General features: G+C 36.0%; 2 protein-coding genes, 1 long non-coding RNA gene and 2 pseudogenes across 3 annotated transcripts in view; 4 read left to right on the top strand and 1 right to left on the bottom strand.

Moving 5' to 3' along the window:
* Positions 1-7,054, top strand: part of LOC126590192 (probable LRR receptor-like serine/threonine-protein kinase At3g47570) — a 49,831-nt pseudogene extending 42,777 nt beyond the window's left edge.
* LOC126590191 (probable LRR receptor-like serine/threonine-protein kinase At3g47570) overlaps positions 1-10,292 on the top strand; it is a 51,613-nt gene extending 41,321 nt beyond the window's left edge. Inside the window, exons 3-4 of the mRNA XM_050255717.1 lie at positions 9,322-9,811; positions 9,925-10,292. Coding sequence (XP_050111674.1) covers positions 9,322-9,811; positions 9,925-10,292 — 858 coding nt within the window. The remainder of the gene's footprint in view (positions 1-9,321; positions 9,812-9,924) is intronic.
* Positions 3,210-7,308, top strand: LOC126591223 (RHOMBOID-like protein 1; annotated as a pseudogene).
* A 589-nt stretch (positions 10,293-10,881) lies between the features above and the next one.
* Positions 10,882-12,490, top strand: LOC126590190 (probable LRR receptor-like serine/threonine-protein kinase At3g47570). Its single transcript, XM_050255716.1, has 3 exons — positions 10,882-11,845; positions 11,950-12,009; positions 12,123-12,490. Exons 1-3 carry the CDS (start codon positions 10,882-10,884, stop codon positions 12,488-12,490), a joined length of 1,392 nt encoding a protein of 463 aa, XP_050111673.1.
* Positions 12,491-15,133: 2,643 nt separating this feature from the next.
* LOC126591233 (uncharacterized) lies at positions 15,134-18,169 on the bottom strand. Its single transcript, XR_007612314.1, has 4 exons — positions 17,777-18,169; positions 16,247-16,411; positions 16,057-16,140; positions 15,134-15,518 (listed from the first exon to the last, which is right to left on the bottom strand). It is a non-coding gene; the product is annotated as an uncharacterized LOC126591233 (long non-coding RNA).
* Between the last annotated feature and the right edge of the window lie 456 nt (positions 18,170-18,625).

Here is an 18,625-nt window from a genome sequence, read left to right as displayed (position 1 = left end):
TTTTCTGAATATGATATATTTTTTTTCTTAAAAGCCTTATACCAATGTTCTTTTTTCCTTTATTTCGATCACTCAGTAAAGTATTTAGGAATACATGGAATGTTTTTCTTCGTACATTGTATCAGCCGTCCATACTCCATACATTTTATAAACATAGCAATTGCTTTGTTTTGGTAATTATATGGAATAATTGTAAATTCAAGAAACAAATCTGATATAGAAGGATTCTTTATCCATAAATATGAAAGAAACTGAAGCAAAAAATAAATTATATGAGATTTTGCTTCTTTGCATTTATCATAATAAAAAAAATTAACATAACAGGATTGTTGTAAAAAGATATATAAAATATTTGGTAAGAAACGAATAAAGGAAAATTCACAAAAGGAATTTCTCAAATGGCCCACGGTACACCTGTCTATAACAACACCAATTTGTAATATGTAATAAAAAAAATTAGATATTTGTAATCAATTAAGCAATTTGGTTGTTGTGCGACTTGATACTATGGTTTAAAGTATGTGCAATGACTTTTGTGCCTTAGAAAGTTCAAGAGACTACATTTTAACTAACTTGTTATTTTACAAGTTACAGAGCTATTTAAAATATGTGAGTGTTGTTACTTTGAACATTATGCCTTAGAATATACATCAATGCACGAAATGGTCCATACTTTACCACATACATTTGATAAGCATATCAATTTTTATCGTTTTGGTAATTATATGTACAATTGCAAATTTAAGAAACCAATCTGATATACAAGGAACATTTCTGCATATAGACATAAAGATATTGAAGCTAAAAATAAAGCATAAGCGATTTTTCATCTTTGCTTTACCATATTTGAAATTCTCTAACATAATAATAAAGATTATAAAATAATATAAAACTTGATATGCTAGGAAATGAAAAATGGAAAATTCACAAAAGGAAATTGTACAAAAATGCAATACTAGGGATTTTGCAATTCTAGTCCTACATGTTTGTATTTTGCTTTGCATAGTTATAAAATTTTCTGCATAAATATGAAAGAAATTGAAGCAAAAAAATAAAGTATATAAGATTTTGCTTATTTGCATTTACGATATTGAAAATTTTCTAAGATAGTAGGATAAATATAATATCATCTGATATGGTAGGAAATGAAAAAAAATCAGGAAATAAACAAAGGAAAACTAACGAAAAGTTCAAAAAAACTTCTCTTTTAACGAAAAACCCTTTTTAAAGGTATACTGAATATTGTCAGTTAAAGGGAAAAATGTGATTTTTCGTTAAAAGTGAATAGTATCGGGAGTGTTTTGTTAAAAATCCCTTTAAACAAGAACAAGTTTGAAAAAATGGAATATTGCGGATTTTGAAATTCTATCTTTACCATATATGGTATCAAATTTCAAACCCATCCTTTAAAGATTCTACAACTGGAATGCATAACTTATTGTTCAAACTAATCATCTAATCGTTGATTTACCAAAGGTATAATTAGTAACAACCCAACATTTTTATCTTAATTAGAACTATGTCTTGTTTGGTCATTATACACATTCACAACCTCTTTACATACACATTTACCAAATGCTCTTGGCGTTAATTTTTATACTCACAACACTTTTGCAAATCGAGTTTACCCAACCTCTAAATTATTCTTACATTGTAGTCAAGAATAAAGTTTTTATTTTTTAATTTTTAATTTTCAATCATAATTCTGCCTGTACACAGTACACTGATACAAAAGGGAAATTTATTTGGTGAATCTATCATCAATCCTACTTTCAAACATCTACTTTCAAACGAAGGTAATTTTTTTTATCTGTTGAAATTTTATGTGTATTTTTCAGAACTAAAACAATTCTTATGTTGTTTTTATTCTTTTTTAATTTTTTCGTTTATTTATGAATAAATAACTGCCACGTTACAAACATTGTATGTAGCCTCATAAGAATTAGTAACGCACACTGTCATTTATTTGTGCCAACAAACATAAGGAGATGTTTTTCAGTGAGTGGTTCATAATAATAGAAATGTTTAGTAATAACAGAAATGCCACATGACACTATTATAGTAGTGGAGTTTGTTAGTATAGTTAGAATGGTCTTATTATAATCGGAATATATGGCTATATAAGGGATGATATAACTATTATTTTCATTAAGTTCATTTGTATACATTTCCTCTAATCAATCAATACAATCTCTTTTGTTTCTCTCTACCAATTCTTTATTTTCCTCTGTAGCAATCTTCATCTTTTGCAATGTAGTTTACAGTTTATCATGTGTCGCTATACAAGTGATGACATACTTGTTTAAAAAAAATTAACAATAGCATGTAGTGTTCTGGGCACAATGAAATTTTGTTTAAAAATAAGATTGTTCTATACAGATTGGAAGGTATAGAACTCAAGAAAGCTGACCATTTTACATCACGAATCACATCTAGCAATCTTAATTGAAATTTTATCACTTTATCTCACGTCTAATGACAAAATTAATGTTCATAATCATTGTAAGAGCATGTTAATGATCCTTATTGACTCTAATGTGTTTTCAAATTTTGCATCACAGTTTCGTTGACCCAGTGATGGCTGTGACGTGAATAGATCGCTACATGAATTATCCGAGTAAAAAAAATCAAACACCAGACATGATGCAACCAATGGTAATGGAACAAGCACAACCACCATAATGTGGTTTAAATTTATTTTTGTCGATAATCAAACCTAAAATCTTTCACTTACAAGTGAAGAGGAATACTATTAGTGCTTAGTACTAACTGGTCCCTTCAAATTTTATTATATGTTAAACATGATTGAAATTAGTAATAATAAAAGTTCATTATTTAAGCATATTGGTGGGTGTACAACAAAATGTGAGTTGCCAAAAAGACCAAGGAAGCCCAAATTCACTTAAATAAAGTTAGTAAATATTTTTTTAATTAAAATTTAAAGTTGGGCGCCCAATCCTGTGCACCGATGTGAACCAAACGGCTCCAATCTGGGCACCCCACAGCTGTTGGATTTTCAACAGTTGTTGATCCGGATCATTAAATTTCAAAAGATATAAGAAATTTAAAAAGATGATGTTGTGCTATGTGACACTTTATGGCGCATTTGATATTAAAATTTTGAAAAATTCAACGATCAGGATTAATTCTATGGTAAAAAATCCAAAAAAAAAAAAAAAAACTTACAACAAAAAAAAAATATAAAAAACTTACAAAGTTCACACTTGAACAAAAATCTAAACAGATATTGCTAATACCGTGGCTGAAAATCTCATCGCCTCTCCTTTCAGCCCTTCAAGGAAAACCCACATCTTGGGCCGTCTTCAACCACGTAAAGCTTCACTCTTTTATTAGTTTCTGTGTTTAAATTTGTTGGGGTTTGCAGTTTTGGGTTGAAATTTGTGTTTTGGAATTTGTTGGGTGCTCGCATGTGGAAATTTGGAAAATTTTAGTTGTGGATTGTGGGGAACTGATGCAGTGGCGGTCCTATTTAATGTAAGTTGCTTTCGTTTGTGTGTTTTTGGTGAAATTATGATGAGGAGGGTTGGATGGTTGGACTCGTTTTATTTGTTTTGTGAAATTAGAGTGGGATCAATCAAGGTTGAGACCTATTTAGGTAGGAGTAATTGTGAAAGTTATGTTTTTACAAAAAATTTGGCAAATTTTCTGAGTTGGTGGATTTGGAATTTTGGTTATATTAGATATATGTGTAAAGAAAATAGTTGAACTGCATGAAGCTTGATGTAATTATGCTTTTAATCAAATGTTGGACTTGGGAAACCTAGTGAATATAGAAGCGAATCTACGATTAGTTGAGAAACTTAAAGGAGCTTGAGAGGTAATGAGGGTTTTAGGTATTTAGTGACACTCAGGCAATGCTTGATGTCTATTTGATGGCCCCTAAGGGTCAATAGGTCTCAGTTGCATATCTAACTTGTTTCTCATGTGTTTTCATCCTAAAGGTTAGAAAAGATGGGTGCTCTAGACGCGCAGAGAGTGGGAGTGGTTCATCAACACCAGGGATGGCGGCTGATCTCATGTATGTGGTTACATGCTGGAGTTTTCCATGTGCTTGCCAATATGCTGAGTCTTGTATTCATTGGAATTCGGCTTGAGCAAGAATTTGGATTTGGCATGCATCTGGATTTTTAGCTTCATGTATGTTATCATGCATGTATGGCCACATCCATAAGTGTTTGTAGTAAAAGATAAAGCACACGACATAAGTTGTAGAATAATAAATTAGTTACCAAGTGCAAAACTTCTTTCATAAATCTAGAAGAGAAACACTTTCCGGATGGCTTTAGCTACCTTGCGATTAATCTACATAGGATTTCTATGCATTTGTTTATTGAATTGTAACCCTAGAGTAGTGGTCATGTAGTGTTGGTTGCATTGTAACTTACATCAGTATGTTGCTTGGTTTGATGGAAACAAGAGGACGTTTTATTCAGCGGTGAGCAAAGAAAATAGTTTATACACCAAAGATGGGGTTCAAACTTTAGTTTTAGACATAGTATTCCATTTTACAGAATAAAATTGCTTGAAACGGAAGCTGAGGGATTATTTCAGTTTTTCATCACATTTGTGGGAACAAGGATTGTTTTGGATATCCTGTACATGTAGACATGGCGCCTCATTTTGAAATGTTTCAAGATGCCGTCTATTTGAAAAGATTGAAAAAATAATAGTTTGATGCTGATCTACATCATGTACAGTTGTTTTGATGAACTGTTTTAACTAATTGGTTTGAAATTCTAATGTTTTTCTGATTTGTTCTTCTGCAGTTCGAATTGGTTTCCTATATCTCATGTCTGGTTTTGGTGGGAGTTTGCTTTCAGCTCTTTTTATTCAATATGGTATTTCTGTTGGTGCTTTTGGTGCACTTTTTGGTTTACTCGGAAGCATGCTTTTAGAGCTCATGTCAAATTGGACAATGTATGTAAATAAGGTAAATAAAGTTTCTGTATACTCAATGATGCACCTCTTTATAGTATGTGCATGACCCTTTGATCTTACAGTTTCCGATTTCTATCTGCAGTTAGCAGCATGACTTACTCTCCTTTTCATCATCATAATAAACTTAGCAGTGGGAATTCTACCACACGTGGACAACTTTGCTCAAATTGGAGGATTTGTCTCCAGATTTCTTCTTGGATTTTTGTTTTTGATCCACCCCCTGTTTAAATGGCTTACCCATCGGAATGCTCCCCCTGGACGTGTTAGTACTCTAGTTAAATCTAAACACAATACGTATCAATATGTATTGTGGGTCCTCTCTTTGATACTATTGATTGTTGGGTAAGCTCCTCCTCGATGTCTGATTTAATTTTTTGACTTCATGAACCTAATCAATTCCCTGCATGAGAATTTGGTAGCCACAGTTTGCGCGTGCACATTTTTTTTTTATCAAATCAGAGAACTGGATTTTGTGTAGATATGTAGATATCATGTGTCCTGTAATATGTCTTCATTATTTTCATTGCGAATAGTCTCTGTATCTGCTTGTTTCTGATCAGAATGGTTTGGAGAAGGCATTGTGTTATCGTTATCGCTGTTCTCTGTGTGGTACTAATTGGTCACTTTGTTGCTAGCGGCTTCTACTTTGTTGTTTTGGGTTGTATGTGTTGGCAGGTTGTTGTTTTGTTATTGGAAATAAAAGTTCATTTTCCTCGTATCTACGTAGTATCAGAATATGTAGGCATTTTCTAACAGTTGTCATGTTTTTGACAGGTTTACTCTTTTTCGAGCGGTCAATCTAAACAATCAGTGTTCCTGGTGTCATTATTTGAGCAGTGTCCCTACGTCAAAATGGAATTGCAAGTCACAAAATATTTATTGTTTGGTAAATTAACTTCCGCCTTAATATTTGATAGATAGAAGTGCTTGCTTAGTAACACGACCATGGTTGCATTCAGTCGTTCTAGTTTGCCGTTTAATCTAAGAGTTTAAATCTTTTGCAAAGGCTTAGCATTTCCATAGATGTTGCTTGTGCGCTCGATTAGTCGATTATCTTCATAATCACTCCGAAACACCGATAGTTCATTGTGATATGAAACCAAGTACTGTTCTTTTGGACAACATGTCGACTGGACATGTTTCTGACTTTGATTAGCAAGGTTTCTCTCACAACTGACCAGTACAAAAGCTTCAACAAATCAGACAAGTTCCACCAGACTAACAAGGATGATTGGTTATGTGATTTTAGGTAAATATTCACATCCTCTCCACAATATCCCTTTTTTTTATTTTCTAATTTTGCATAATTCAACTATTTTGTTCTCAATTTGCTAACAATATTTTCCGATGTTTGAATGGTAGAGTATGGTATGGGAAGTGAGGCGTTAATAACTGGATATGTCTACAGTTTTGAAATTCTATTGCAGGAGATGTTTACAAGGAAGGGACCACTGACAACGTGTTTAATGGGGACTTAAACCTTCATGTTACAATTTTCAATCAATGCTCTCGAGTCTTGAACCAAATGTTTTTTCATTTTGGATGGTTGCCAAATGTTTCCAGTGAGCTTCTGAAGTCAAGGTGCTTTAAGGGTCTTGGTCCTTGGCGTACCGAAAGTGCCAAACAATAGGGCCCAGTAGTGGAAGTAAGCTAGTCTAGTCGTCTGAAAAAAGGCGCCAAAGTTGTTACTTGTTATCATTTACTTGGATTTATTCCTTCTCATATTTGAATTTTCAAGAAACAGAAACTGTGGTGTAAGTTCCTCCTATGATCCTATCCTTCTACAATTTTCAATCAATGCTCTCGAGTCTTGAGCCCCCATGAAGTTTAAAAATTAAGAAAGCTTTCATTTTAGATGGTTGCCAAATGTTTCCAGTCAGCTTCTGGAGTCAAGGTGCTTTAAGGGTCTTGGTCCTTGGCGTACCGAAAGTCCCAGACAATAGGTCCTAGTAGTGGAAGTAAGCTAGTGAAGTCGTCTAAAAAAACAAGCCAAAGTTGTTCCTCCTATGATCCTATCCTTCTATAAATTTCGTTGTCGTGTAACAAATGGAACTCACCAAATTCGCAACTCAACACCCATCTCTCTATTTCTTTCTGCTTCTCTCTCTTGTTATATAGTTAACCAGATCAGAAATGGGGGTTTTGGTTGTGAAATTGATCTTAATATACTTGCTTTTCAGTGCAGTGTTCGTTTGCTGTAGGAGCTCCCTGCAATCGGGACTCGGAGGGAATGCGACGGATAGGCTGGCACTGCTTGCCATCAAAGCTCAAATAAAGCAAGATCTCCATAATTACAACGTGATGAGCTCCTGGAACGAATCCACGCACTTTTGCATGTGGCATGGTGTGACGTGCAGTCGACGACATCGCCAAAGGGTCACTACCCTAGACCTGCAATCTCAAAATCTGGTAGGGAAACTATCCCCAAACATTGGAAATCTAAGTTTTCTAAGGGAGCTGTGGCTGTTAAATAACAGCCTCAGTCATGCAATTCCTCCACAAATTGGGAATTTGCGTAGGTTGCAGGTATTGCGATTAGACGTTAACTCGTTTAGTGGCAATATTCCACACAATATATCATATTGCTTCAACCTTATCCATGTGAATTTCACTCGCAACAAGTTGGTGGGTAAAATTCCTTCAGAAATTGGATTGCTGTCAAAGTTGCAAGTACTTGCATTAGAATATAATAATGTAACAGGACAGGTCCCTCCTTCCTTGGGAAACCTTTCGTCTCTCCAGGGACTGAGTCTTCTCAGTAATAACTTGATGGGAAACATCCCCAGTTCTCTTGGCCAATTGAAAAAATTAACCTTCTTGGGATTGGGCGAAAATCAGTTGTCTGGTAGCATCCCTTCCTCCATTTATAACCTCTCTTCTCTTGTTACATTTTGCATGCCATTAAACCAAATTCAAGGGAGTATTCCATCAGATATTGGCAAAAGTCTTCCTAATCTCAAAGTCTTCAACGTCCACCAAAACCAACTCACTGGGTGCATACCTCACTCAATATTCAATGTCACAAGTGTTTTGGGTTTTGATGTTGGGAGTAACAACCTAATCGGACAGGTACCGAATCTCCAAAAGCTTCACAACCTTCTGCATTTCAGCATTCAAATTAATAATATTGGAAGCGGTAAAGATGGTGACTTAAGTTTTCTCTCGGACTTGACCAATGCCACCCAGTTACAACGGTTGTTTATTAACAACAACAATTTTGGAGGGACATTGCCCATGTCAATATCCAATCTCTCAACCAAACTTGAAATGTTTTGGGTTAGCGGTAACCAAATATATGGAAGCATCCCATCTGGGATAGGGAACCTGGTGGACTTGCAATCGTTGTTTTTGGGGAATAATAGCTTCACAGGTAACATCCCCTCTGACATGGGTAAGCTTTCAAACATTGGAATATTATATATTTCCAATAACAAATTATCAAGAAATATTCCGTCTTCCTTAAGAAATTTAACCAAGTTATACTATCTTGCGTTGGATGGAAATCATCTTGAGGGCAGCATTCCTTCAGCTCTGGGGGAATGCCATGGGTTGCAATCGTTGTATCTTTCTGATAACCTTCTTAACGGCACAATACCCAAACAAGTTTTTAGACTCTCCTCCTTATCGATTTCTTTGGACTTGTCTAATAACCTCTTCACAGGTTCCCTTCCCCCGGAGGTTGGGAATTTCCATAGTCTAAGTGAACTTTATCTTTCTGATAACATGTTATCTGGAGAACTCTCCCGTAGCCTTGGTGGTTGTGAGAGTTTAGAAGTCCTGCATTTGCAAGGAAATTTCTTCAACGGGTCCATTCCTTTGTCTATTAGTTCAGTGAGAGGGATTCGAGATCTAGACCTTTCTCGCAATAATTTTTCAGGTGAAATTCCAAAATTTTTAGAAGGTTTTAGATTCCTGAATAATCTGAACTTATCATTCAATCAATTTTGGGGAGTGGTACCAACTGGAGGTGTTTTCAAAAAGGCGAGTGCTATTTCAGTTATTGGCAACACTAATCTGTGCAGCCCTGTTGCTAATTTAAAGTTTCCCAAGTGCAAGTCTAAAGAGACCAAGAAACGAAGATTGTCTCGTAGCTTGAAACTAATGCTCCCTTTAGTATTTGGACTTGCTCTTCTAGGAATAGCCATGGTGTTCTTCTATTTCTTTCTTTGTTCGTCAAGGAAGAAAAAGAAAGAAATTTCATTGAGCACTTTGGGGAACACTTTTTTGCAAGTGTCATATGCTACTCTACTCAAAGCTACTGACGGGTTCTTAGAGGCTAATTTAATTGGTGCTGGTAGTTTTGGGTCTGTGTACAAAGGAGTTCTTGATAAGGATGATAAAGCTCAACTTGTTGCCGTGAAGGTGTTTAACTTGTTACGCCATGGAGCTTCGAGGAGTTTCATAGCCGAATGTGAAGCTTTGAGAAATATTAGGCACCGAAATCTCGTCAAGATTATAACCGTGTGTTCAAGTGTTGATTTTCATGGTAATGATTTCAAGGCTCTAGTTTATGAGTTCATGAACAACGGGAGCTTAGAGGAGTGGCTGCATCCACCCACTGGAACTGAAGAGTTAAGAGATCATGTACCCAAGAATCTAAGTCTTCTTCAAAGGCTAGAAATTGCCATTGGTGTTGCTTGTGCACTGGATTATCTTCATAATCATTGTGAAACGCCAATAGTTCATTGTGATCTCAAACCAAGCAACGTTCTCTTGGACAACGAATTGACTGGCCATGTTTCAGACTTTGGATTAGTAAGGTTTCTCCCACAATTAACGAGTAATGTTTCAGTTATTCTGAGTCAGACAAGTTTCGTTGGAATAAGAGGAACAATTGGTTATGCAGCTCCAGGTATATACATGTTCAATATATACTTCATTATATTTCCTTTTTTATTTTGGAGTATTTAATTTACAAAATTCAAACTGAATTATTTATACACAACTGTGCTGTTTGAATTGTAGAGTATGGCATGGGGAGTGAGGTGTCAACGAATGGTGATGTCTATAGCTTTGGCATTCTCTTGTTGGAGATGTTTACAGGGAAGAGACCCACTAACAACATGTTTGGTGATAACTTGAACCTTCATAATTTTGTCAAGATGTCTCTCCCTGGGCGAATTACTGAGATTGCAGACGCACCACTTCTTGAAGGAGGCATGAACGAGAATCCCAATCAATGCAGTGGGAGAACTCATAAAGTTAAGGTGTGCTTGAGTTCAATATTTAGAATTGGAATTGCTTGTTCTGCTGAATCCGCAACAAATCGACTAAAGAATATCAATGACGCTGCATCTGAACTTCATTCCATTAGGAATACTTTTCTTGGATAGACACTCCTTTTTATGTGCTTTTGTGATAGAGAAATTTTGTGTACTGCATGTGAAGTCTAGTTTTTATGTTACCACAGTAGATGTGGAAGTTTGCAATGTAAATAATCACCAATGAGGTTCATTGTGTGAAGAGTGTATTACTACTTCTTGTACTTGGTATTTTTGTGTAATATTCACATCAATTAAAATCTAGTTCCTATCAGACTTGACCACCATCAGTGTAAGGTGTTTTCGAAAATCAAGGTGCTACAACATAAAACAGTTAACAAACCTTGGAATATTACATTTTTCCAATAACAAATTATCAAGAAATATTCCGTCTTCCTTGGGAAATTTAACCAAGTTATTCAATCTTGCGTTGGATGGAAATTATCTTGAGGGCAGCATTCCTTCAGGTCTGGGGAAATGCCATGGGTTGCAATCGTTGTATCTTTCTGATAACCTTCTTAACGGCAAAATACCCATACAAGTTTTTAGACTCCCCTCCTTATCGATTTCTTTGGGCTTGTCTAATAACCTCTTCACAGGTTCCATTTCCCGGGAGGTTGGGAATTTCCATAGTCTAAGTGAACTGGATCTTTCTGATAACATGTTATCTGGAGAACTCCCCAGTAGCCTTGGTGGTTGTGAGAGTTTAGAAGTCCTGCATTTGCAAGGAAATTTCTTCAACGGGTCCATTCCTTTGTCTATTAGTTCAGTGAGAGGGATTCGAGATCTAGACATTTCTCGCAATAATTTTTCAGGTGAAATTCCAAAATTTTTAGAAGGCTTTAGAATCCTAAGTAATCTGAACTTATCATTCAATCAATTTTGGGGAGTGGTACCAACTGGAGGTGTTTTCAAAAATGCGAGTGCTATTTCAGTTGTTGGCAACACTAATCTGTGCAGCCCTGTTGCTAATTTAAAGCTTCCCAAGTGCAAGTCTAAAGAGACCAAGAAACGAAGATTGTCTCGTAGCTTGAAACTAATACTCCCTTTAGTATTTGGACTTGCTCTTCTAGGAATAGCCATGGTGTTCTCCTATTTCTTTCTTTGTTCGTCAAGGAAGAAAAGGAAAGAAATTTCATTGAGCACTTTGGGGAACACTATTTTGCAAGTGTCATATGCTACTCTACTCAAAGCTACTGACGGGTTCTTAGAGGCTAATTTAATTGGTGCTGGTAGTTTTGGGTCTGTGTACAAAGGAGTTCTTGATGAGGATGATAAAGCTCAACTTGTTGTCGTGAAGGTGTTTAACTTTTTACGCCATGGAGCTTCGAGGAGTTTCATTGCCGAATGTGAAGCTTTGAGAAATATTAGGCACCGAAATCTCGTCAAGATTATAACCGTGTGTTCAAGTGTTGATTTTCATGGTAATGATTTCAAGGCTCTAGTTTATGAGTTCATGGACAACGGGAGCTTAGAGGAGTGGCTACATCCACCTACTGGAACTGAAGAGTTAAGAGATCATGTACCCAAGAATTTAAGTCTTCTTCAGAGTCTAGAAATTGTCATTGGTGTTGCTTGTGCACTGGATTATCTTCATAATCATTGTGAAACGCCAATAGTTCATTGTGACTCAAGCCAAGCAACGTTCTATTGGACAACAAATTGACTGGCCATGTTTCAAACTTTGGATTAGTAAGGTTTCTCTCACAATTAACGAGTAATGTTTCAGCAATTCAGAGTCAGATAAGTTCCGTTGGAATAAGAGGAACAGTTGGTTATGCAGCTTTAGGTATAGACATATTAGATATATACTTCATTATATTTCCTTTTTTATTTTGGAGTATTTAATTTACAAAATTCAAACTGAACTACTTATACACAAATGTGATGTTTGAATTGTAGAGTATGGCATGTGGGGTGAGGTGTCAACAAATGGTGATGTCTACAGCTTTGGCATTATGTTGTTGGAGATGTTTACAGGGAAAAGACCCACTAACAACATGTTTGGTGATAGCTTGAACCTTCATAATTTTGTCAAGATGGCTCTCCTCGGGCGAATTACTGAGATTGCAGACGCACCACTTCTTGAAGGAGGCACGAACGAGAATCCCAATCAATGCAGTGGGAGAACTCATAAAGTTGAGGTGTGCTTGAGTTCAATATTTAGAATTGGAATTGCTTGTTATGCTGAATCCGTAACAGATCGACTAAAGAATATCAATGACGCTGCATCTGAACTTCATTCCATTAGGAATACTTTTCTTGGATAGACACTCCTTTTTATGTGCTTTTGTGATAGAGAAATTTTGTGTACTGCCTGTGAAGTCTAGTTTTTATGTTACCACAGTAGATGTGGAAGTTTGCAATGTAAATAATCACCAATGAGGTTCATTGTGTGAAGAGTGTATTACTACTTCTTGTACTTGGTATTTTTGTGTAATATTCACATCAATTAAAATCTAGTTCCTATTAGACTTGACCACCATCAGTGTAAGGTGTTTTCCAAAATCTCGGCTTGTACTTGTAGATATGAAGGTGTTTAACAAAGAGGTTCATAGCCGAATATGAGGCTTTGAGAAATATCAAGGATCGAAATCTCGTCAAGGTCATATCTGCATGTTTTCTCGATGATGATTTCAAGTCTCTAGTTTTTGAGTTGATGCACCGAAGGAGTTTAGAGGAGTGGTTGCAGGATTTGCATCCCCCTACTGTAATTGAAGGGGAAAGAGATCAATACATTTACCAAAAAAAAAAAATCTTCTTCAAGGGCTAGATATTGTTATTGGTGTTGCTATTATTCACTGGATTATTTTCATAACCATAGCGAAACATTGATAGTTCATTGTGATCTAAAGCTAAACAATGTTTTTCTAAACACCAAGTTGACTGGACATGTTTATTAAAAGTGGACTAATCTCATATTGTTACTTATGGGTGCGTTTGGTACGCGGGACGAGATGGGACGGAACGGGACGAGGCGTTCCTTCCCACGTTTGGTGCGCCTAAAACGAGTGGAATGCGCTGTTCCACGGGACAAGTTTTGGATGATTTTTCGTTCCGCCTCCCCCTGGAATGAACTCGTTCCACATATGTGGAACACAAAATTATAACATTTCTATCTTCTTCTTCTTCCTCCTCACTTCTATCCGAGGGCATGCAGAGCTAACAGAAACTGCTCCCGTGGCGGGGACCAAAACGGCACCAGCAATGGTGATGCTGGCAGCGCCCCGGTGGACAAAGGCGTCGACTTTGCCAACTACTTCTGCACCTACGCCTTCCTCTACCACCAGAAAGAGAAGCTCTCTGATTGACTTCGCCAACTACTTCTGCACCTACGACTTCGCCAATTTACTGAAAAAATTTCGAAATCGAGAGGTACCCACTTGGCCGATCAGAGGCTGCGATCGGAGGGATAAGAAGTCGAAGTCAGCGATCTGGGTTTCGTTTATTGATCAATATTTGCGATAAGATCTGTTGGTTTTTGTTGAAATGGCATGTGGATTCGTGGGTTTTAGGGGGTTTTTGTTTTTGATGAAAATGTTCGAGGATTTATGAACTGGGTTCTTGAATTTACATGCAGACACTTTAGATTCTTGAATCAGATGCAGGAAGATCGAATCTGAATTAGGTTTTGCAATTAAGTTTATTATGCTTCATTATCTGGTTTGTGGATTTATCAGTTCCATGTGACTCGTTCCCGTAGTCTCTACACCTCCGGCTATGGCTCCGCAGTCATTTGCGTTCATTCCAACGCGTATGAAACGCAGAACGGAACAACCAACATGTTCCATCCTGCGTGTACCAAACATACACGGAACCTTCGTCCCGTCTCGTCTGCGTACCAAACGCTACCTATATGAACTCGTCCATATAAGTGAAGGGAATTGGGTTCAAGTTGATTGGTATGGTTAATAGGGTTTGCAAATGGCCATTTTTTTGTTGAATTTTAACCCCAACTTTAAAGCCCATGGGCTATGACAAATCAAGGTTTTCTAGCATTGTTGCTATCAATATTCTCTCATATGCATTCTGAATTCTAATCCAATGGTTTTAGCAGTCGTTCTACTAAAGCAGTCATTTAGAGAAAACTTCAATTTCATGCAAGTTTTTTTGTTCTAATTTCAGGGCTTAACAATGCAAGATTGGAATTTGCATTTGGTTCAAAGAACTAAGTTAAACTGATAAGCAAAATGAACTCAAAAAATAGAATCTATTCCAATTTGATTATCCGTTCAGGTTCAAAAAGACAAAATGAATAATATTTTTAAGCATCCAAACATTAGTTAAAACTAAACAATTAAAAGCAATAACACTAAAGCATTTCATTGAAGACATAGATAACATATTTGGTTCTTTGTACCTAAAATGGAAAACATTTGCTTTCCTATATGCTCTAAAGTTTGCATAAGTGCTAGAAATTTACAATATATAAAGAGACAATCTCATAATAAAACACATTTGAAGGAAAAGTACTAAGAAAAGAAAATAGTGTTTTTTACCTATGATCCATGTGAGGAGTAGAATTTCCAGTCACAATTGACAACCCAAGAGCTCTATAAATCAAATATATAGGAAAAGATCAATAAAAGGTGAATTACAATTTCTCAAATCAGAAAGTAACATTTATTTGAAAAGATTTAGACTCATTTTGGATACAGATAAACAATGGCATGTTAAAAACCAAAACGATAAGGCATTCAACATTCAACATTCACGTAAAAAAATGATTACATGTTATCCATCAATGTTTTGGTAACAAATTCCCAAATTACTCTATCTACCAAACATTTGCAGATCTATAGTTACAGATGTTCACTTTTATGATATTCAACTCAATACCCACATTATTGGCAAAATGACATTGTATAGATCTTTTGAGCAGCCGAGCCAATGACAACAACATTGAAGGCAACTACAAAAATTGTACATTATATAAAGAGGCAATCTCAGAATCAAAATTGTCAAAATCAATATTTTATGGCTACATTTTTTCATCAGTCAATCAATACACACAGAACAAAGAATCACATACTCGACAAAAATTCAAACCCATAAATCCAAAATTAGCAATGTTATTTCTTACCCCCCAAAAACAATCCAAATCTTAGTGGTTACATTCATTAGTCAAGTACTCAACCACTCAGGCACATCGACTACAACTTGGGAATGTTATGCAAATCTTATGCAGCTTGAATCATTAAATTTGAGTTGGAAGAAGCTCTGTTACTGCTCTGCTAGTTGAGGAGTGTCACCAAATTCGGCACTATCATCAGCATCAATACATTTCACACACTCCCGCTTCCAAAACATTTCACAAAATCGAAAAACAAATGAGATTAGGTAGCAGAAAAGATTGACGGAAAAATAGATTAAGAAAAGCAATTAATATTAAATATAGAGGATGAGTGATGTTGTCCAATAAATAAGACAGCTGTATATATTTCTTGACCATGAGAAAACATTAAATTAATAGAGGCATTAATCCTAAGTTTGCCATTCATTGTTGTCGGTCTAAACTTGATGACATATTGTAAAGTCCTCTTACATACAGATTAATGAAATATTAATTTATTTCCACGAGTTATTTGATTTTGCAAATTCAAAATAATTGAAGAATACTGAAAATTACTAAATCCCATCACAACATACCATTAGTGAAAAATCAAACACAAAAGTAAATTACTATCTTTCTAAGCATCCAAAGATAGCATACCCAAAATATAATAAAAAATTAAAAAACAAATTAGCCAAATTGGAATAGTTAGATCAAATAAAGATTTAAGTCAACCAATTACACAAAATAATTCATGCAAAGTACGCTCCTAAGAAAATATACCACTACGGTGGTGGAGGAGGCCCAGGCTCAAACAGTGGAGGACGGCAACATTTAAATATACCACAGCAGCACAGAATCCACGAACTGCATAATCAAAACCAAAATTTTAAAATTTATATTCAAATTTAAATTTGAAAAAAAATTCAGTAGAATTGTATAATGAGAAATTCTCCAATTTGGATAAATTAACCTTCTCATGAAGATCACCCAAAAGTCCATTAGTGAGTTGTGTGACCAGAGGATTTACTGCACTTGAGTTTCCTCGTGCAGCTGCAAGAGCTATGAGCTTACGTTGACCGTCCGCCACTTCTCCGCTTAAGGTTTGAGTCACCGTTGATGCAGAATTAATAGCTTTCTGCAAAGAAGTGAAATAAGAAACCTTAATTTGTTAAAATGTGAGTAATTACACTTTTCTCAATTGATTAAAACATCATCCGATGGCGTTTTCTAAGCGTTTTGTTTCATTAGAGCAATTCCACCGGAGTGGAATTTGCCCAGGACCCAGGAGAAAAACAGGGCCAGCACCCTGTCAACCAAGTCCACCCCTCAATTTGACTGGTACCCAGCCCGAGCTAGGCAAGAGCCCAGCCCAAAACAGACTGAGCAAGAAGCTGGGCAGTTTGCCTGGCGCGTGCGCTTCACGCAGGCGCTGCCGCGAGTAGCCGACAGGGCTGTCAGCCCACTTGTGCTCCGGATCCCATCAGCGACGTGGCATTCTTATATCCGTTGGATTTCCAACGGCTAGTTTTTCTAGACCGTTGGATTTCCAACGGTAAAAAAAATTTAAATTTTACTTTTAAAATATACCGTCCGATCACAGATCAACGGTCCACGTTAATTAACTAATTAAAATTTATTAAAACATACAGAAAAAATATTAAAAAATACATAAAATTTAAAAAAAATTTATTTATTTTTTCTATAAATACCTAACTCTCATCTTCCACCTTACACCACATTTCAATATTTTCTACACTTTCTACCAAAGCTTTCATATACTTTTTGTGTGAAAAAAAAATACCAAAAAACTTGTGGTTGAAGAATAAAGTGTATTTGATGAGTTTATGTAATTTCATTTTAGTGTGTTTTTTTTTAGTTTATTTGATGAGTATGTAATTTTATTTTAGTGTGTATTTTTTTTTTAAGTTTATTTGAAATTTTATTTGAAATTGGTTAAAAATCTTATCCGAAATAAACTTAAAAAAAAAAAACACACCAAATAAATGCGCTGGGTACCAGCGCATTTTTTTAGGGGTGGAGATGCCTTGGCCTATTACTGTTCACTCCAGTCTATTACTATTCATTTGAGTGGATAAATGCGCTGGGTGCTGGCGCAAAGTCCTTAGGGGTGGACTTGCTCTTAGTCATCTGCAGAATTGCAATTGATAGAATCGATGTTCTTTGAAATACTCATAACACTTCACAACACAATGGCAGCAATTTATACAAATTGTCAAAAACAATGAGAACAATTACCAGAAATTTCAAATCTTTTGGGGGTTCAGAGTAATTACCAGAGAGACGAAAGCTAAAATCAACATTAGTCCAATTTTTTCAAAATAAGAACAACTCCGATCTGAGAAATACAGTGCAATTTCTGAAAAAAAAAAAAAAGCGAGGAAACCCTAAAATCCCTAAGAACCCTAATTTATAAACCCTAAACAAACGCAAAAGGAGAGAGGAGACTCAAATAAAGGGAGAATCGAGAAATTCAACATACCATAATCAGAGTGAGGACGCTTTCCGACGGCCAAAATCATCGACACCGGAGGCAGTTGTCGACCGTCACTGCACCTCCATTTCGCCTCCGCCATGTTTGAGGCTTTCGACCGTGACTACTTGGTTTGTGTGCTTCATGTCGAGGGATATGGGGAGCGGGGAGAGAGGAAAAGCAGAGGAAGATGAAAGATTGTGGGTTTTCCGGTAGACAAGGACAGAAACAGGAAGAGTGAAAGATGAGAAGACAGCGCACGCGTCTAAACCCATCGCAATCCGTTCTAAACCATACAGACAAAATTACCCTCTCAACTTTTGAGAATTACCCTCCCAACCCAACCCCATTTTGATGGCATTGTTGTAAATAGCGTGAAATTGAGTGGCAAAGATTTGACTATAGCTAAGCTACGGGCAATTGCTCCTCAACTTCAGAATAGATAATTTGGGAAAAAGGAAAATTTTTGAAATCTCATATTAACTTGTACATATTTTTCAATTTGTCAATCAAACTAAAATTTTAAGCAATTTGTTATACCAACTTTCCCATATCATCAATTTGTCATCTCATCCTAATTCCGTTAAGTTTTCCATTCAAAGTAAGTCATGTGCGAGTCACATGACTTGTGTTTAGGGTTATTTCTATCATTTTAACACCCTACCTCCTTCTATTAAGTTGCATTCAATCAAAATAATTATAGGGTTTCTAAAGCCACAAAAATGGACTAATATACGATACGTGGTCTGAGAGTTTTCTTTCAAAAAGGTGAACGACGACGCTTGTGTGTGTTCCGAATTGAAGATGGCTCAAGAATAGAGTCACTGTGAACCCTCCAATCTTTATGATAAAATTGGA

Source organism: Malus sylvestris, chromosome 11 (genome assembly GCF_916048215.2).
Source record: "Malus sylvestris chromosome 11, drMalSylv7.2, whole genome shotgun sequence".
NCBI lineage: Eukaryota > Viridiplantae > Streptophyta > Magnoliopsida > Rosales > Rosaceae > Malus > Malus sylvestris.
Note: the sequence above shows the minus strand (reverse complement) of the source record. Positions and strands in the feature narration are given on the sequence as shown.

Excerpts from the sequence above, each read along its gene's own strand:
- LOC126590190 (XM_050255716.1), top strand. The coding sequence starts at position 10,882 with ATGTTATCTGGAGAACTCCCCAGTAGCCTTGGTGGTTGTGAGAGTTTA. Across the intron at positions 11,846-11,949 it reads TGAAACGCCAATAGTTCATT|CAATTCAGAGTCAGATAAGT; the intron begins GTGACTCAAGCC and ends GTAATGTTTCAG. Across the intron at positions 12,010-12,122 it reads AGTTGGTTATGCAGCTTTAG|AGTATGGCATGTGGGGTGAG; the intron begins GTATAGACATAT and ends TTTGAATTGTAG.